The following is an 11,857-nucleotide window of genomic DNA, read 5'->3' on the forward strand; positions in this document are numbered from 1 at the left end:
CTTGCCCTCGTCGGCGGTGGGTCCCACCCTCAGTACCCCCCGAACAAGGTCATGATCTGGGACGATCACCAGGGGAGGTGCATCGGCGAGCTCTCGTTCCGCGCTCCCGTGCGAGGCGTCCGGCTCCGCCGAGACAGGATAGTGGTGGTGGTGGAACAGAAGATATTTGTGTACAACTTCGCGGACCTGAAGCTGCTGCATCAGATCGAGACCGTCGCGAACCCTAAGGGTCTCTGCGCGATTTCTCATTCGTCGGATTATCTGGTGCTGGCGTGCCCGGGGCTGATGAAGGGCCAGATTCGCGTGGAGCACTACGCGCAGAAGAAGACTAAGTTCATTTCGGCGCATGACTCGAGGATTGCTTGCTTCGATCTCACGCTTGATGGGCAGTTAATCGCCACTGCCAGCTGCAAGGGAACTCTGATTCGGATTTTTGACACAGATAGTGGCACGCTCCTTCAGGAAGTATGTTCTATGCTGTGTGTGTGTGTGTCTGTGTGTGTGTGTGTGTGTGTGTGTGGTTTTCTTTTGGTGTTTGATCTGAGATTATAGGTTTTGTTTTGTCATTAATTTAGTATGATTTGTTTATGGTGTATATGCTATTGGATGGTACTGTTTGAGCTTCAGTATGCTGTGATTATAACTCATGACTTTATAGTCTGAATGGGACTTAGTTTGGCATGAAAATTATAAGATAATGAAGATAATTGACTAATTGGAATTTAGAAGAATCATTTAGGTGGGTAATTTGTTTCTGGTGTTTACCTGTTAGATGTTGTATGGTGCAGCCTTGGACTGACATAGATGATTGGCTGGATGGTGAAAATTATGAACATGAATGACTGCTTCATTACTGCTATTGGTCTACCATTTATAGGAGAGACTCATTATTATTTCGGGATACAAGTGAAAGTCCTTATTTTAGGAAGTAACTTTGTATTTTGTAGAATCAATTATGAGCTAGTGTCTTTCTTTGTGCCTTATTTGTTCCCTGTTTTCAAGCTTGAATTTAATGTTTGGGCATGTAGAAAATTTTGGTTTGCATGTATAGATTTTATTGGTTATCTAATTCAGGTAAGAAGGGGTGCAAATGTGGCTGAGATCTTTAGTTTGGCATTCTCTTCCACTGCTCAGTGGCTAGCAGTCTCAAGTGACAAGGGTACTGTCCACGTTTTCAGCCTTAAGGTTAATTCCAATGTCCTTGATGATGAAAATTCACATCGTTCTTCCAGTTCAGATGCTGCTATTACCCCATCTAGCCCATCTAGTTCATCTCGGTCATTCATTAAATTTAAAGGTAAGGTGCTTTTTTTCAAAAAATGTTCGGTTTGTCCTTGTTTTGAAGTTAGTTCTGGTAGGTGCCTTTATAACTGAAGTGGTTGTATTCACCAATCTGGTTAAGTTTCTCCTTTTCCCCGTCAATTTTTATTTGAGCTAGACTAGTCGTTGAATATATTGGGAGTGCTTTATTGTTATATCTGTTTATTTATTTATTTATTTTTGCATTAAATGATTTTCCTTCAATTCCAAAGAGAATTAATTATGAAATTTCTTTCCTAATCCTGTGCTACATTGTCTTTCCAGGAGTTTTGCCTAAGTATTTCAGTTCAGAGTGGTCAGTTGCCAAGTTTCACTTAAATGAGGGCTCTCATTACACTGTTGCATTTGGTCTCCAAAAGAATACAGTGGTAATTCTTGGTATGGATGGAAGGTAAGATCTAAGCAAATGAGGAAACGCATTTTTTTCTCAAGCTGTTGTTTATAGCTTTTATTTTTATCCAAGAGGCTTTAGGCCCTGTCTTCATATGCTAATTTGAAATGCTATGCATGAAATCGAGAAGTGTTTGCCACTACTGTTATACTTTTGTAACCTTAAGGATATAAGATGATCTTCAAGCATCCATTGCCCGTCCACATATTGGATTTTAGTGATCTTTTTTTTATTGTTCTATGCAGCTTCTATCGATGTCAGTTTGATCCAGGGCATGGTGGAGAGATGACCCAGCTTGAATACCATAACTTTTTAAAGCCTGAACCAGAAATAGCCTCGTGAGACCCTGTAGAGTTTGGTGTTTCAAGCCTTTTCGTTAGGGTTGCACCGTTGCAGTAATATGCACCTTGCGGATTAATAGTAATAGTATAGCTGACTGAAGTAACACTGAGCCCGTTAATCCGTTATAAATAGTAATACACGGTCTATCTTGTTACTTCCATCTCTGATATTGTAATTATAATATTCTATGTATATATATAGTTTATTAATTTTTTAATAATATATGTTGACTGCTGTGGTAAAGCCAAATTTTTTTACCCTTAAAGCTTTGTTAGGAAGATTTTGATACGCAAACACAGTTCATATCTGCAAAATCAAAGTTGAAAGCAGAAATCAGGTTTAAGGCTGAAGTTGTATCGCAATCAGAATGGAAACAGTAATATGCTTTTGCTCTTGTCTTTACTCCGTACTATCATACCTACTTTGGTAATAAATTTTCTTCATCCTGGTAGGTGCATGGTAACTTGTGTAGGTGGATAAGAGATCGGCATGGGTATGAAGGAGTTAGTGTCGGTGAGGACGGGTACATTTAGAATGGTTAAAACAGATCTATAAGATTAAAATCATAAATTTATTCCCTAGACTTCAATTCCCAAGTGCCATTCCCACTCCACACTACGCGTATCATTCGAGGGCTCACTACAATTCTCAGCTTTAGTTATTCTTAAGAGTATATAGTCATTTTTGTTCATTAAAGATTTAGCTGTTAATAAAATCAGCCATCAAAACACAAAATTAATTTGTATGGATAAACTTCTGATATATAGCTTGTTTCTTGCGATATTGTAATTCGTTTTATTTTTATGGAATGAGTATAACTCGAACCTCAAATAACACGAAAGGTGGGTACCTGCAAAAGACATTTTGATACTCAAATCAATAAATGTTTAACATGCATTAAAATTATGTGAATATAGAATGTTAGTAAAGAGTTTATAGACATATAGATAATTAGATATTATAAACTAATCATATGAGTACCTAAACATAAAATATGAGATTAGTGTGTAAAAGTTCATAGTTCTTTCCTTGTTGATGGATAGATAGTATTTTATATGAATACTCGGTTGATGGAGAATGCTAATGTTATGACCGTTTAGTTATTTTTTTTTTTCTAAAGATAAAACTTATAGTTTATTGCATAAAGAGGGTCAAATACAATAAACAGTATATTTTAGCAATTGGGAGTTTCCCAAATAGAAAGAGATGACAATACTCAAAGAAAATGAAACAGAAACTAAAGCAATTAAAAAATCAAATTAAGGGTGTGGTTGTCGTGGAATGCAATGGATTCGGAACTGTGTCGCCCATTTTCATTGCATGGGATAGAACTTCCCCAGACTCCCTTCATTTCTGGCCAAAGATGAAGAAGTTTCGTGACAGCCATAACTTTCAAAGAAGGTAAGCAAGCTCGCCCTTCCTTCTCTTGAATTCTGGTTGGTGTGTTTGAGCTCCTCTACCATTTGACACCACCACTGCCATGCTTGAGGGTTACCATCTCTTGGAATCAATGCTAGCAAATTGAGACATGTTTCAGACTGCCATGGATTTCGAACAAAAAACTACCGACTGAAGTGCCGATTCTGGTTCCATTGAACATCTTGGGCAGTGAGGGTTAATAGTAGTCAATAATGACTAATAAAATTGTCACTTACAAGCTAAGAATAAATATTTCATCATGAGCAATTAAACTCGAGTTATAATTTATATTGAGTAATGGATCATAGTCACAAGTTTTATTCTCTGAGATCATATGATCCAGACTAAGCTTATAAAATAAAATAAGTTTATAAATCAGTGGAAAGATAACATAAATAATGATAATATGGTGAGCTTCTAAGTTTAGTTGAATCATTGTGTCGACACTTGTTAAAAAATAACTGAGCGATAATAGTTATTCAATCAAGACAATTCCGTGAAAAATAATTTTTTATTTGAGACTAATATTTCATAAAATACATAGTATCTAATTGTATACAAATTAAAAAGTTTAAAAATATGTATTCGTTGAAAGAATTAATTGTATAATTCGAAAATACAATAATCAATTATCTTGACAATTTTTCATTCCCGGCAATTAGTTATTAAATATTTGCAAGCAACATGATATAAATAGTTGAGCCATTAGCTCCTCAAAGCAAGAATTCTTTTTCTCCATATGTACATGTGTGTTACCAATATATTACTTTCAAGACTTTTCTGAGTTGAGTATTAAATTCTATTACATGTACTGCCGTGTTAGTTAACAAAATTGTTGTTATACCGATCCAAAACTTTTTTTAGGATTCTATCCAAATAAATATCTCTTGTTCAGGTAGCTCCTGAACACAGTGTAAAACAAAAAGGAAACTAGTTTAACTTTTAGTGCTGCTTAATTTAAACTAGGAATGTTTAAAATCTAACCTGCCCTAAAACCTGACTTGAACTCAAATAATTTTTTTTGTTCGATATATATTTTTACTTGATATACTTTTTTGAATTGAATTCGGGTCATAGTTCACGAAAAAGGTTATTGTTTCATGGTTTAATTAATATTTTTTATTATATTATTTTGTTTTTATTTTAATATAAATATTATATAATAAAAAAATATAAGGAACTAACTCTTTTATAAACCAACTCAACTAATTTTCATCTAAATCTAATTTTGAAATTCAAAAAATTAGATTTCGTACTCTTTACATATATTCACCGTTAAACTCAAGCAATGAATCACTCACTATACGCGTTCTCATTCTCTCTCTTCCCGTCTTTCTTCCATCTATAAAAAGATATCAAATTACAAAAAAACATCCATAACTCTTTATATTGTAGATGTTTTTTCGTCCCTTAGTAAAAAAATATATTGAAATTTAGAATGCGAATTTTCTTCAAAAAGAAAGAAACATCTAAATTACAAAAGAAAAATTTACAATCTCTTAACAATAAATTTAATGTGATTTAAATTTTTTTGATGTGATTTGGACATTTTTTCATGTAAAGTGGATGTGTTTTTGGATATCATTTGAATGATTTTTTATTATATTGTGGATATTTTTTTCAGTTCTTTAATAGAAAATATATTGGAGTTTAGGATGCAGTTGAAATTATGTGATTTAGATTTTTTTTAATTTAATTTGAATTTTTTTATGTAATTTAGATATTATTTCGATATAATTTGAATATTTTTAGTATATTGTGAATTTTTTTTTGTCCCTTAATAAAAAAATATTGAAATTTAGAATGCAAATATTTATTTTACAAAAAAAAAACATCTAATTATAAAGAAAGAAACATTCATAGTCCTTGAGAATAAATTTTCAACTCACAAATATTAACAAATAAAAAATATCCATTATTTACAAAATAAAATCCAAACAAATAAAAAAAATCCAAACTTTATAGAATGAAACATTTAATTACTAAAAAAATCCACAACCCTTTTTTTCATGGGCCTTAGGAGTTGGTTGAAGTTAGCTACATCTCTTGTTGGTTACTTAGTGAAGTTGATATATAATATCTAGAGAAAAATATAAATAGGTCTCTAACTTTTAATTGAAAGATAAATACATTTTTGATTAATTAAAAATACAAAAACGTCTCTGTTACGGCCCGGCTCAAGAAAGAATTTAGGCCTATCCGACCCGAGCACCACCCGACCTCAACGGTCAGGTGACCCGAACCTGCCCGACCCGCGCATCCATTCGGGACAGCTGGCCGCCACAGCTGTGCAAGGAAGCTTCGAAGAAGCTGGGTTCTACCCTCCTCGGGCCCACACCTGACATGATATATAAGGGAAGGGCCCTACCCTCCCCCAGGGTACGTCACACTTTCCACCTAACCTATTCCCCGCCTGCACACTAGCTGACTAGAGCGTCGGAGTGTCTTTGCAGGTGGCACCCCCTCTCTTTCCTTAACAAGAGCTCGGCTACCCGGCAGATCCGAGCCCAGTACGACCACTATTGAAGCGTTCTCACTCCCCCAAGCATCCACCCGAATTGTCCGGTAACCACCCTACCGAACATTGGCGCCGTCTGTGGGAACGTTATGGAAGTTGTGCCGGGCCTTGGAGACCAAGGCCGAGCAGCCGGGGCAGAGGCGGCAGCCTCTGTCGCATCACCGGGAGGACGACGAAGGTCCCCCCGGCAACAAATTGAACAGCGAACAAGGACGCGAGAGACGCGACCTTTCGGAGGAACTGGCGGTCACAGCGCCCGAATAATGCAGGAGCTACGCCACAGAGTCCAGAATCTGGAATGACAACTAGCTGATCAGGAGCACGATCGGCGGACCACCGATCCTACTTACTCCCCGTCCCAGGAGAGCCGAGAGAGGGATTCCCGCCGAAGCCACCCCCGGCACGCCTCCGCTTCCAGAACGGAAGCAGAAAGCACCCGAGAAGACTCTCCCATCCCGAGGAGACGAAACGACACAATTATCTACTCCCGAGGTAAGGAAACGTACCACACCGGATGAGATCGAGAAGGCGGGGAAGGAAGGCCTGTGAGGACGCGGCAACCCGTGATAATGGGCGCCACCCCGTTCCATCGGTCCATCCTTGAGGTCCGGTTGCCGAAGCACTTCGACAAACCGACGGACATGAGGTACGATGGAACTCAATACCCACTGGAACACCTCACGGATTTCGAGGCTAGAATGAATCTGGAGGGAGTAGGGGACGAAGTGAGGTGCCGGGCCTTCCCAGTCACCCTAGCCGGGCCAGCGATCCGGTGGTTTAACGGCCTCCCGCAGGGATCCATCTACGGATTTTCGGACATCAGCCGTGCCTTCTTGGCTCAGTTCACGACGCGGATAGCAAAGGCAAAACACCCGATCAACCTGCTCGGGATAACCCAGAGACCCGGGGAGCCGACCAGAAAGTACCTGGATCGCTTTAACGACGAATGCTTGGAAATCGACGGCCTAACCGACTCGGTGGCTAGCCTTTGCCTGACAAACGGCCTCCTGAACGAGGACTTTCGAAAACACCTTACCACGAAACCGGTTTGGACGATGCACGAGATCCAAACGGTGGCTAAAGAATACATAAATGACGAAGAAGTCAGACAGGTCGTGGCCGCCAATAAACGGCACTCCGGCTACAATCAACCAAGGCAACAGGGTAACGGGGAAAGACACAAAGAACAAGCCAAGGAAGCAGGGCCGACCAAGGTACACAGATCATTTCCCCGGATCGGGAAGTTCACCAACTACACTCCACTCACTCTTCCCATTGTGGAAGTTTACCAGCAAATAGCCGAAAAAGGGATCTTGTCGAAGCCCCGACCACTCAAGGACCGAACGGGGGGAAACAAGAGCCTCTACTGTGACTACCACAAAGGCTACGGACACCAAACACAAGACTGCTTTGACCTGAGGGATGCACTAGAGCAAGCAATAAGAGATGGCAAACTCTCTGAATTCTCCCATCTCATACGGGAGCCGAGGAGACGGCAACGCGATCAAGACAGCGAAGAGGCCAAGACCCGAGCGGCAAAGCGGCGACAAGAGCCAGAAGACAAAGACCACGGTCTCACGGTGATAAACGTAGTAACCGCCAAAAACTCCGCGCCGAGGTCTAGGTCAGCTCACAAGAAAGACGCCAAAGTCCTAGCGATCTCCTTCGCCCTAATGCGAAGTTCTAAGAGGTCCCCATGCGTCTCCTTTGGCCCCGAAGACCAATGGTTCGACGAGGCGCCCGATAACCCACCTATGGTCATTACGGCCAGGGTGGGAACCGGCCTTGTCAAAAGGATCCTTGTCGACACGGGGGCAGACTCGAACATCATGTTTCGCAATGTGTTTGACACTCTAGGATTAAGGACGCCGACCTATCATCGCACCAACACGGGGTCATCGGATTAGGCGACCACTTCATCAACCCAGACGGAGTAATATCCTTGCCGATCTCTGTGGGACAGGCACAGGGCCGGAGATCGGCAATGGCCGAATTCGTGGTTCTCTGAGATTCCACAGCCTACAACATCATCTTAGGGAGAAAGACGATCAATGATGTTGAAGCGATAATCAACACAAAGCTTCTAGTCATGAAGTTTGTTACCGACGACGGGTCCGTAGGGTCCATAAGGGGAGATCTGGAGACGGCGGTCGCTTGCGACAATGCCAGCCTGTCCTTAAGGAAGAAATCTAAGGAAGCGTCGGGGGTGTTCCTAGCTGACCTAGACGCCAGGGTAGACGACAAGCCCAGACCGGAACCAGAAGGGGACCTGGAAAAGTTCAGGGTCGGCGACACGGAGGAAAAGTTCACGTTCGTCAACAGGAACCTCCCACATGAGTTGAAGGAGCCCTTGGTAGAAATGACCAGGGCCAATGGGAATCTGTTTGCTTGGACACCGGCCGACATGCCGGGCATAGACCCCGAAATTATGTCACACCACCTGGCCGTGAAGTCGGATGCACGCCCAGTAGCCCAACGGATACGAAAGATGTCGCGGGAAAGGGCAGAGGAGGTGGCCAGGCAGATGGCCAGCCTCCTAGAAGCAGGTTTCATACGAGAACTAGACTACTCGACATGGCTCTCGAATGTAGTTCTAGTAAAAAAGCATAACGGCAAATGGAGAATGTGCGTAGACTACTCCGACCTTAACAAGGCATGCCCAAAGGATTGTTTCCCCCTTCCCAACATAGATGCACTCGTCGACGCTACGGCAGGTTACCGCTATCTAAGCTTCATGGACGCCTACTCTGGCTACAACCAGATACCGATGCACCGTCCCGACGAGGACAAGACGGCGTTTATAACGCCGGAAGGAACCTTCTGTTATAAGGTGATGCCATTTGGGCTAAAAAACGCAGGAGCAACATACCAGAGGCTAATGAACAAGATATTCCACGACCTCATAGGCAAGACTGTAGAGGTCTATGTGGACGACATCCTAGCAAAGACAACGCGACCCGATGACCTTCTGAATGATTTGGCAAGTGTATTCGCCTCTCTCCGACAACACGGCATGAGACTCAATCCCCTCAAATGTGCCTTCGCCATGGAAGCTGGAAAGTTCCTGGGATTCATGATAACCCAAAGAGGGGTAGAGGCTAACCCGGAGAAATGCCAAACGATCCTCCAGATGAAGAGCCTGGGTTGTATCAAGGACGTCCAGAGGTTGGCAGGACGGTTGACCTCGTTATCCCGTTTTCTCGGAGCCTCGGCAGCGAAGGCCCTGCCTTTCTTGAATCTCATGAAGAAAGGGATAGCGTTCGAATGGACGCCAGCGTGCGAGGAAGCTTTTAGACATTTCAAGGAAATCCTGGCGGCACCCCCAGTTCTCGGAAAACCAAAGGTCGGGGAGCCGCTGAATCTATACCTCGCCATAATAGGAGAAGCCCTGGCCGGGGTTCTGGTAAGAGAAGAAGTGAGGGCTCAACAACCGGTCTATTTCGTGAGCAGAGCCTTACAAGGGGCAGAATTAAGGTACAGCAAACTGGAAAAACTAGCTCTAGCGCTCTTGACCTCTTCACGGAGGTTAAAACAATACTTCTAAGGTCACCGGATAGTCGTAAGAACGGACCAAGGGATCCGACAAGTCTTCCAAAAACCTGACCTGGCGGGAAGGATGATGACTTGGTCCATCGAGCTTTCTCAATATGACATACGATACGAGCCCCGACAAGCAATCAAGGCGCAAGCAATGGCAGATTTTCTAGTGGAAGTAACAGGAGACCCAACCGAAGAAGCAAGCGCACGGTGGAAGCTCCACGTGGATGGAGCCTCCCACCAGACCTCTGGGGGCGCCGGAATCATCCTGGAGAGCCCGGTTGGAGTCATATACGAGCAGTCGATCAGGTTCGAATTCTCTGTTTCGAATAACCAGGCAGAATACGAAGCCCTCATAGGGGGCCTAACCCTAGCAGCGGAAGTCGGGGCAACAAGGTTGGAAGTATGCAGCGATTCGCAGGTCGTCACCTCCCAGGTAAACGGGAGCTATCAAGCCAGAGATTCATTATTACAAAAGTACTTGGAAAAAGTCAAGGAGTTGAGCCAAAATTTTGAGGAGGTCACGGTCCACCACGTACCCAGAGAAAGAAACACACAGGCAGATCTCCTATCAAAATTGGCCAGCACTAAACCGGAAGAGGGCAACCGGTCTCTCATCCAAGGTATGGCGAGGGAGCCGGCAGTCACCCTACACCTATCAAGGCTGGGTTCTTCATGGATAGACCCCGTCACCAGCTTCTTAGAAAATGGCAAACTCCCAGACGACGAAGTGGATGCCACAAAACTGAGAAGGGAAGCAGCCAAATACGCGGTCATTCAGGGACAGCTATTCAAGAAAGGGTTCAGCCAGCCCCTACTGAAATGCTTACATCCCGACCAGACGGACTACGTCCTCAGGGAAGTCCATGAAGGCTGCTGTGGACATCACATAGGGGGCAAAGCCTTAGCAAGAAAGTTAGTTCGGGCCGGGTACTATTGGCCATCAATGATGGCAGATTCTAAAGAATTCGTCAGGAAATGCACCAAGTGTCAAGAAAACGCCAATTTCCACAGGGCACCGGCCTCCGAGCTAAGCCTGCTAACGGCCTCCCGACCATTCGCACAATGGGGAGTTGACCTCCTGGGACCTTTCCCTGTGGGCCCTGGACAAGTCAAGTACCTTATAGTCGCCATTGACTACTATACCAAATGGATAGAGGTCGAGCCGCTGGCCAGCATATCCCCGTCCAATTGCAGAAAATTCCTGTGGAGGCAGTGATAACACGATTCGGGATCCCGGAGGTCGTTATCTCAGACAACGGCACACAGTTTACCGACAAGAAGTTCACGGAGTTCCTTACCGGCCTAGGTATAAGACAGAAGTTCTCCTCGGTAGAACACCCCCAAACGAATGGACAGGTGGAGTCCGTGAACAAGATTATCCTGTTAGGGCTTAAGAAGCGACTGGATAATAAAAAAGGTGCTTGGGCAGACGTGCTCGCCTCGGTCCTCTGGTCTTACCGAACAACTGAACAGTCCTCCACCAAGGAGACCCCCTTCCGACTAACATACGGGTTAGACGTAGTAATACCCGTAGAGGTCGGGGAACCGAGCCCGCGACTACTTCTAAAAGGAGTAGGAGAAGCCGTGGAGAAGGACCTGATAGATGAAGTCAGAGAAATGGCCCATCTGACGGAAACAGCGCTGAAACAAAGAGTGGCTCTACGCTACAACGCCAAAGTGCTCAAAAGAGAGTTTGAACCAAATGATCTCGTCCTAAGGCGCAACGACATTGGCTTGCCGACCCCAGGAGAAGGCAAACTGGCAACAAACTGGGAAGGCCCCTATAGAGTCAAATAAGTGATGGGTAAAGGCGCTTTCAAGATGGAAAGGCTCGATGGCAAAGAAGTCCCAAGAATGTGGAATGCGAGCAACTTGAGAAGGTTTTACTCCTAGCACATGAGGCGACATAACGACCATCCGAGCTAAGTATTTAACGCGTCTGAATTGTACCTTTCGTTAGGACATTTTACGCAATTTCCGAATAAAATATACTTGTGCAATTTTCTCTCTCTTTTGTTTTGTTCCACTATGCAAGCGAAAACCCCCTACTCAACAACAACGCGCAACCCCAGGACTGATCACCCCGGAAGCCCATCAATTACCACAACACGAAACGGCTACACGAAAAGCCACGACCCGGCTCAACTAACTTAGCTGGAATATTACCAGTACGGTAAAACAAATGACAACCGCAGACCAATAACGGTGAATGTAAACAACTACACAACCAGACGAATAAAAAAGTGTTGATTATAATAACACGGGCAAACAACCCGGTAAAACAACAGTTCGCAAAAGCCAAAACGGCCAACCAAAAGTTTCATACA

At 43.5% G+C, this 11,857-nt stretch overlaps 3 protein-coding genes across 3 annotated transcripts; all 3 read left to right on the forward strand.

Annotated features, from left to right (window-relative positions):
• Positions 1-6: 6 nt before the first annotated feature.
• LOC107491367 (autophagy-related protein 18a) lies at positions 7-2,500 on the forward strand. Its single transcript, XM_016112215.3, has 4 exons — positions 7-465; positions 1,075-1,297; positions 1,585-1,711; positions 1,957-2,500. Exons 1-4 carry the CDS (start codon positions 52-54, stop codon positions 2,051-2,053), a joined length of 861 nt encoding a protein of 286 aa, XP_015967701.1. The 5' UTR covers positions 7-51; the 3' UTR covers positions 2,054-2,500.
• A 4,059-nt stretch (positions 2,501-6,559) lies between these two features.
• On the forward strand, positions 6,560-7,897 carry LOC110281609 (uncharacterized). Its single transcript, XM_021143993.1, has one exon. The coding sequence runs from the start codon at positions 6,560-6,562 to the stop codon at positions 7,895-7,897; it is 1,338 nt and encodes a 445-aa protein (XP_020999652.1).
• Positions 7,898-9,609: 1,712 nt separating this feature from the next.
• On the forward strand, positions 9,610-11,327 carry LOC110281610 (uncharacterized). Its single transcript, XM_021143994.1, has 2 exons — positions 9,610-10,457; positions 10,685-11,327. The coding sequence occupies exons 1-2, from the start codon at positions 9,610-9,612 to the stop codon at positions 11,325-11,327; spliced, it is 1,491 nt and encodes a 496-aa protein (XP_020999653.1).
• The last annotated feature ends 530 nt before the right edge of the window (positions 11,328-11,857 follow it).

The sequence above is a fragment of the Arachis duranensis genome, chromosome 5 (assembly GCF_000817695.3).
Source record: "Arachis duranensis cultivar V14167 chromosome 5, aradu.V14167.gnm2.J7QH, whole genome shotgun sequence".
In the NCBI taxonomy this organism is placed as follows: domain Eukaryota; kingdom Viridiplantae; phylum Streptophyta; class Magnoliopsida; order Fabales; family Fabaceae; genus Arachis; species Arachis duranensis.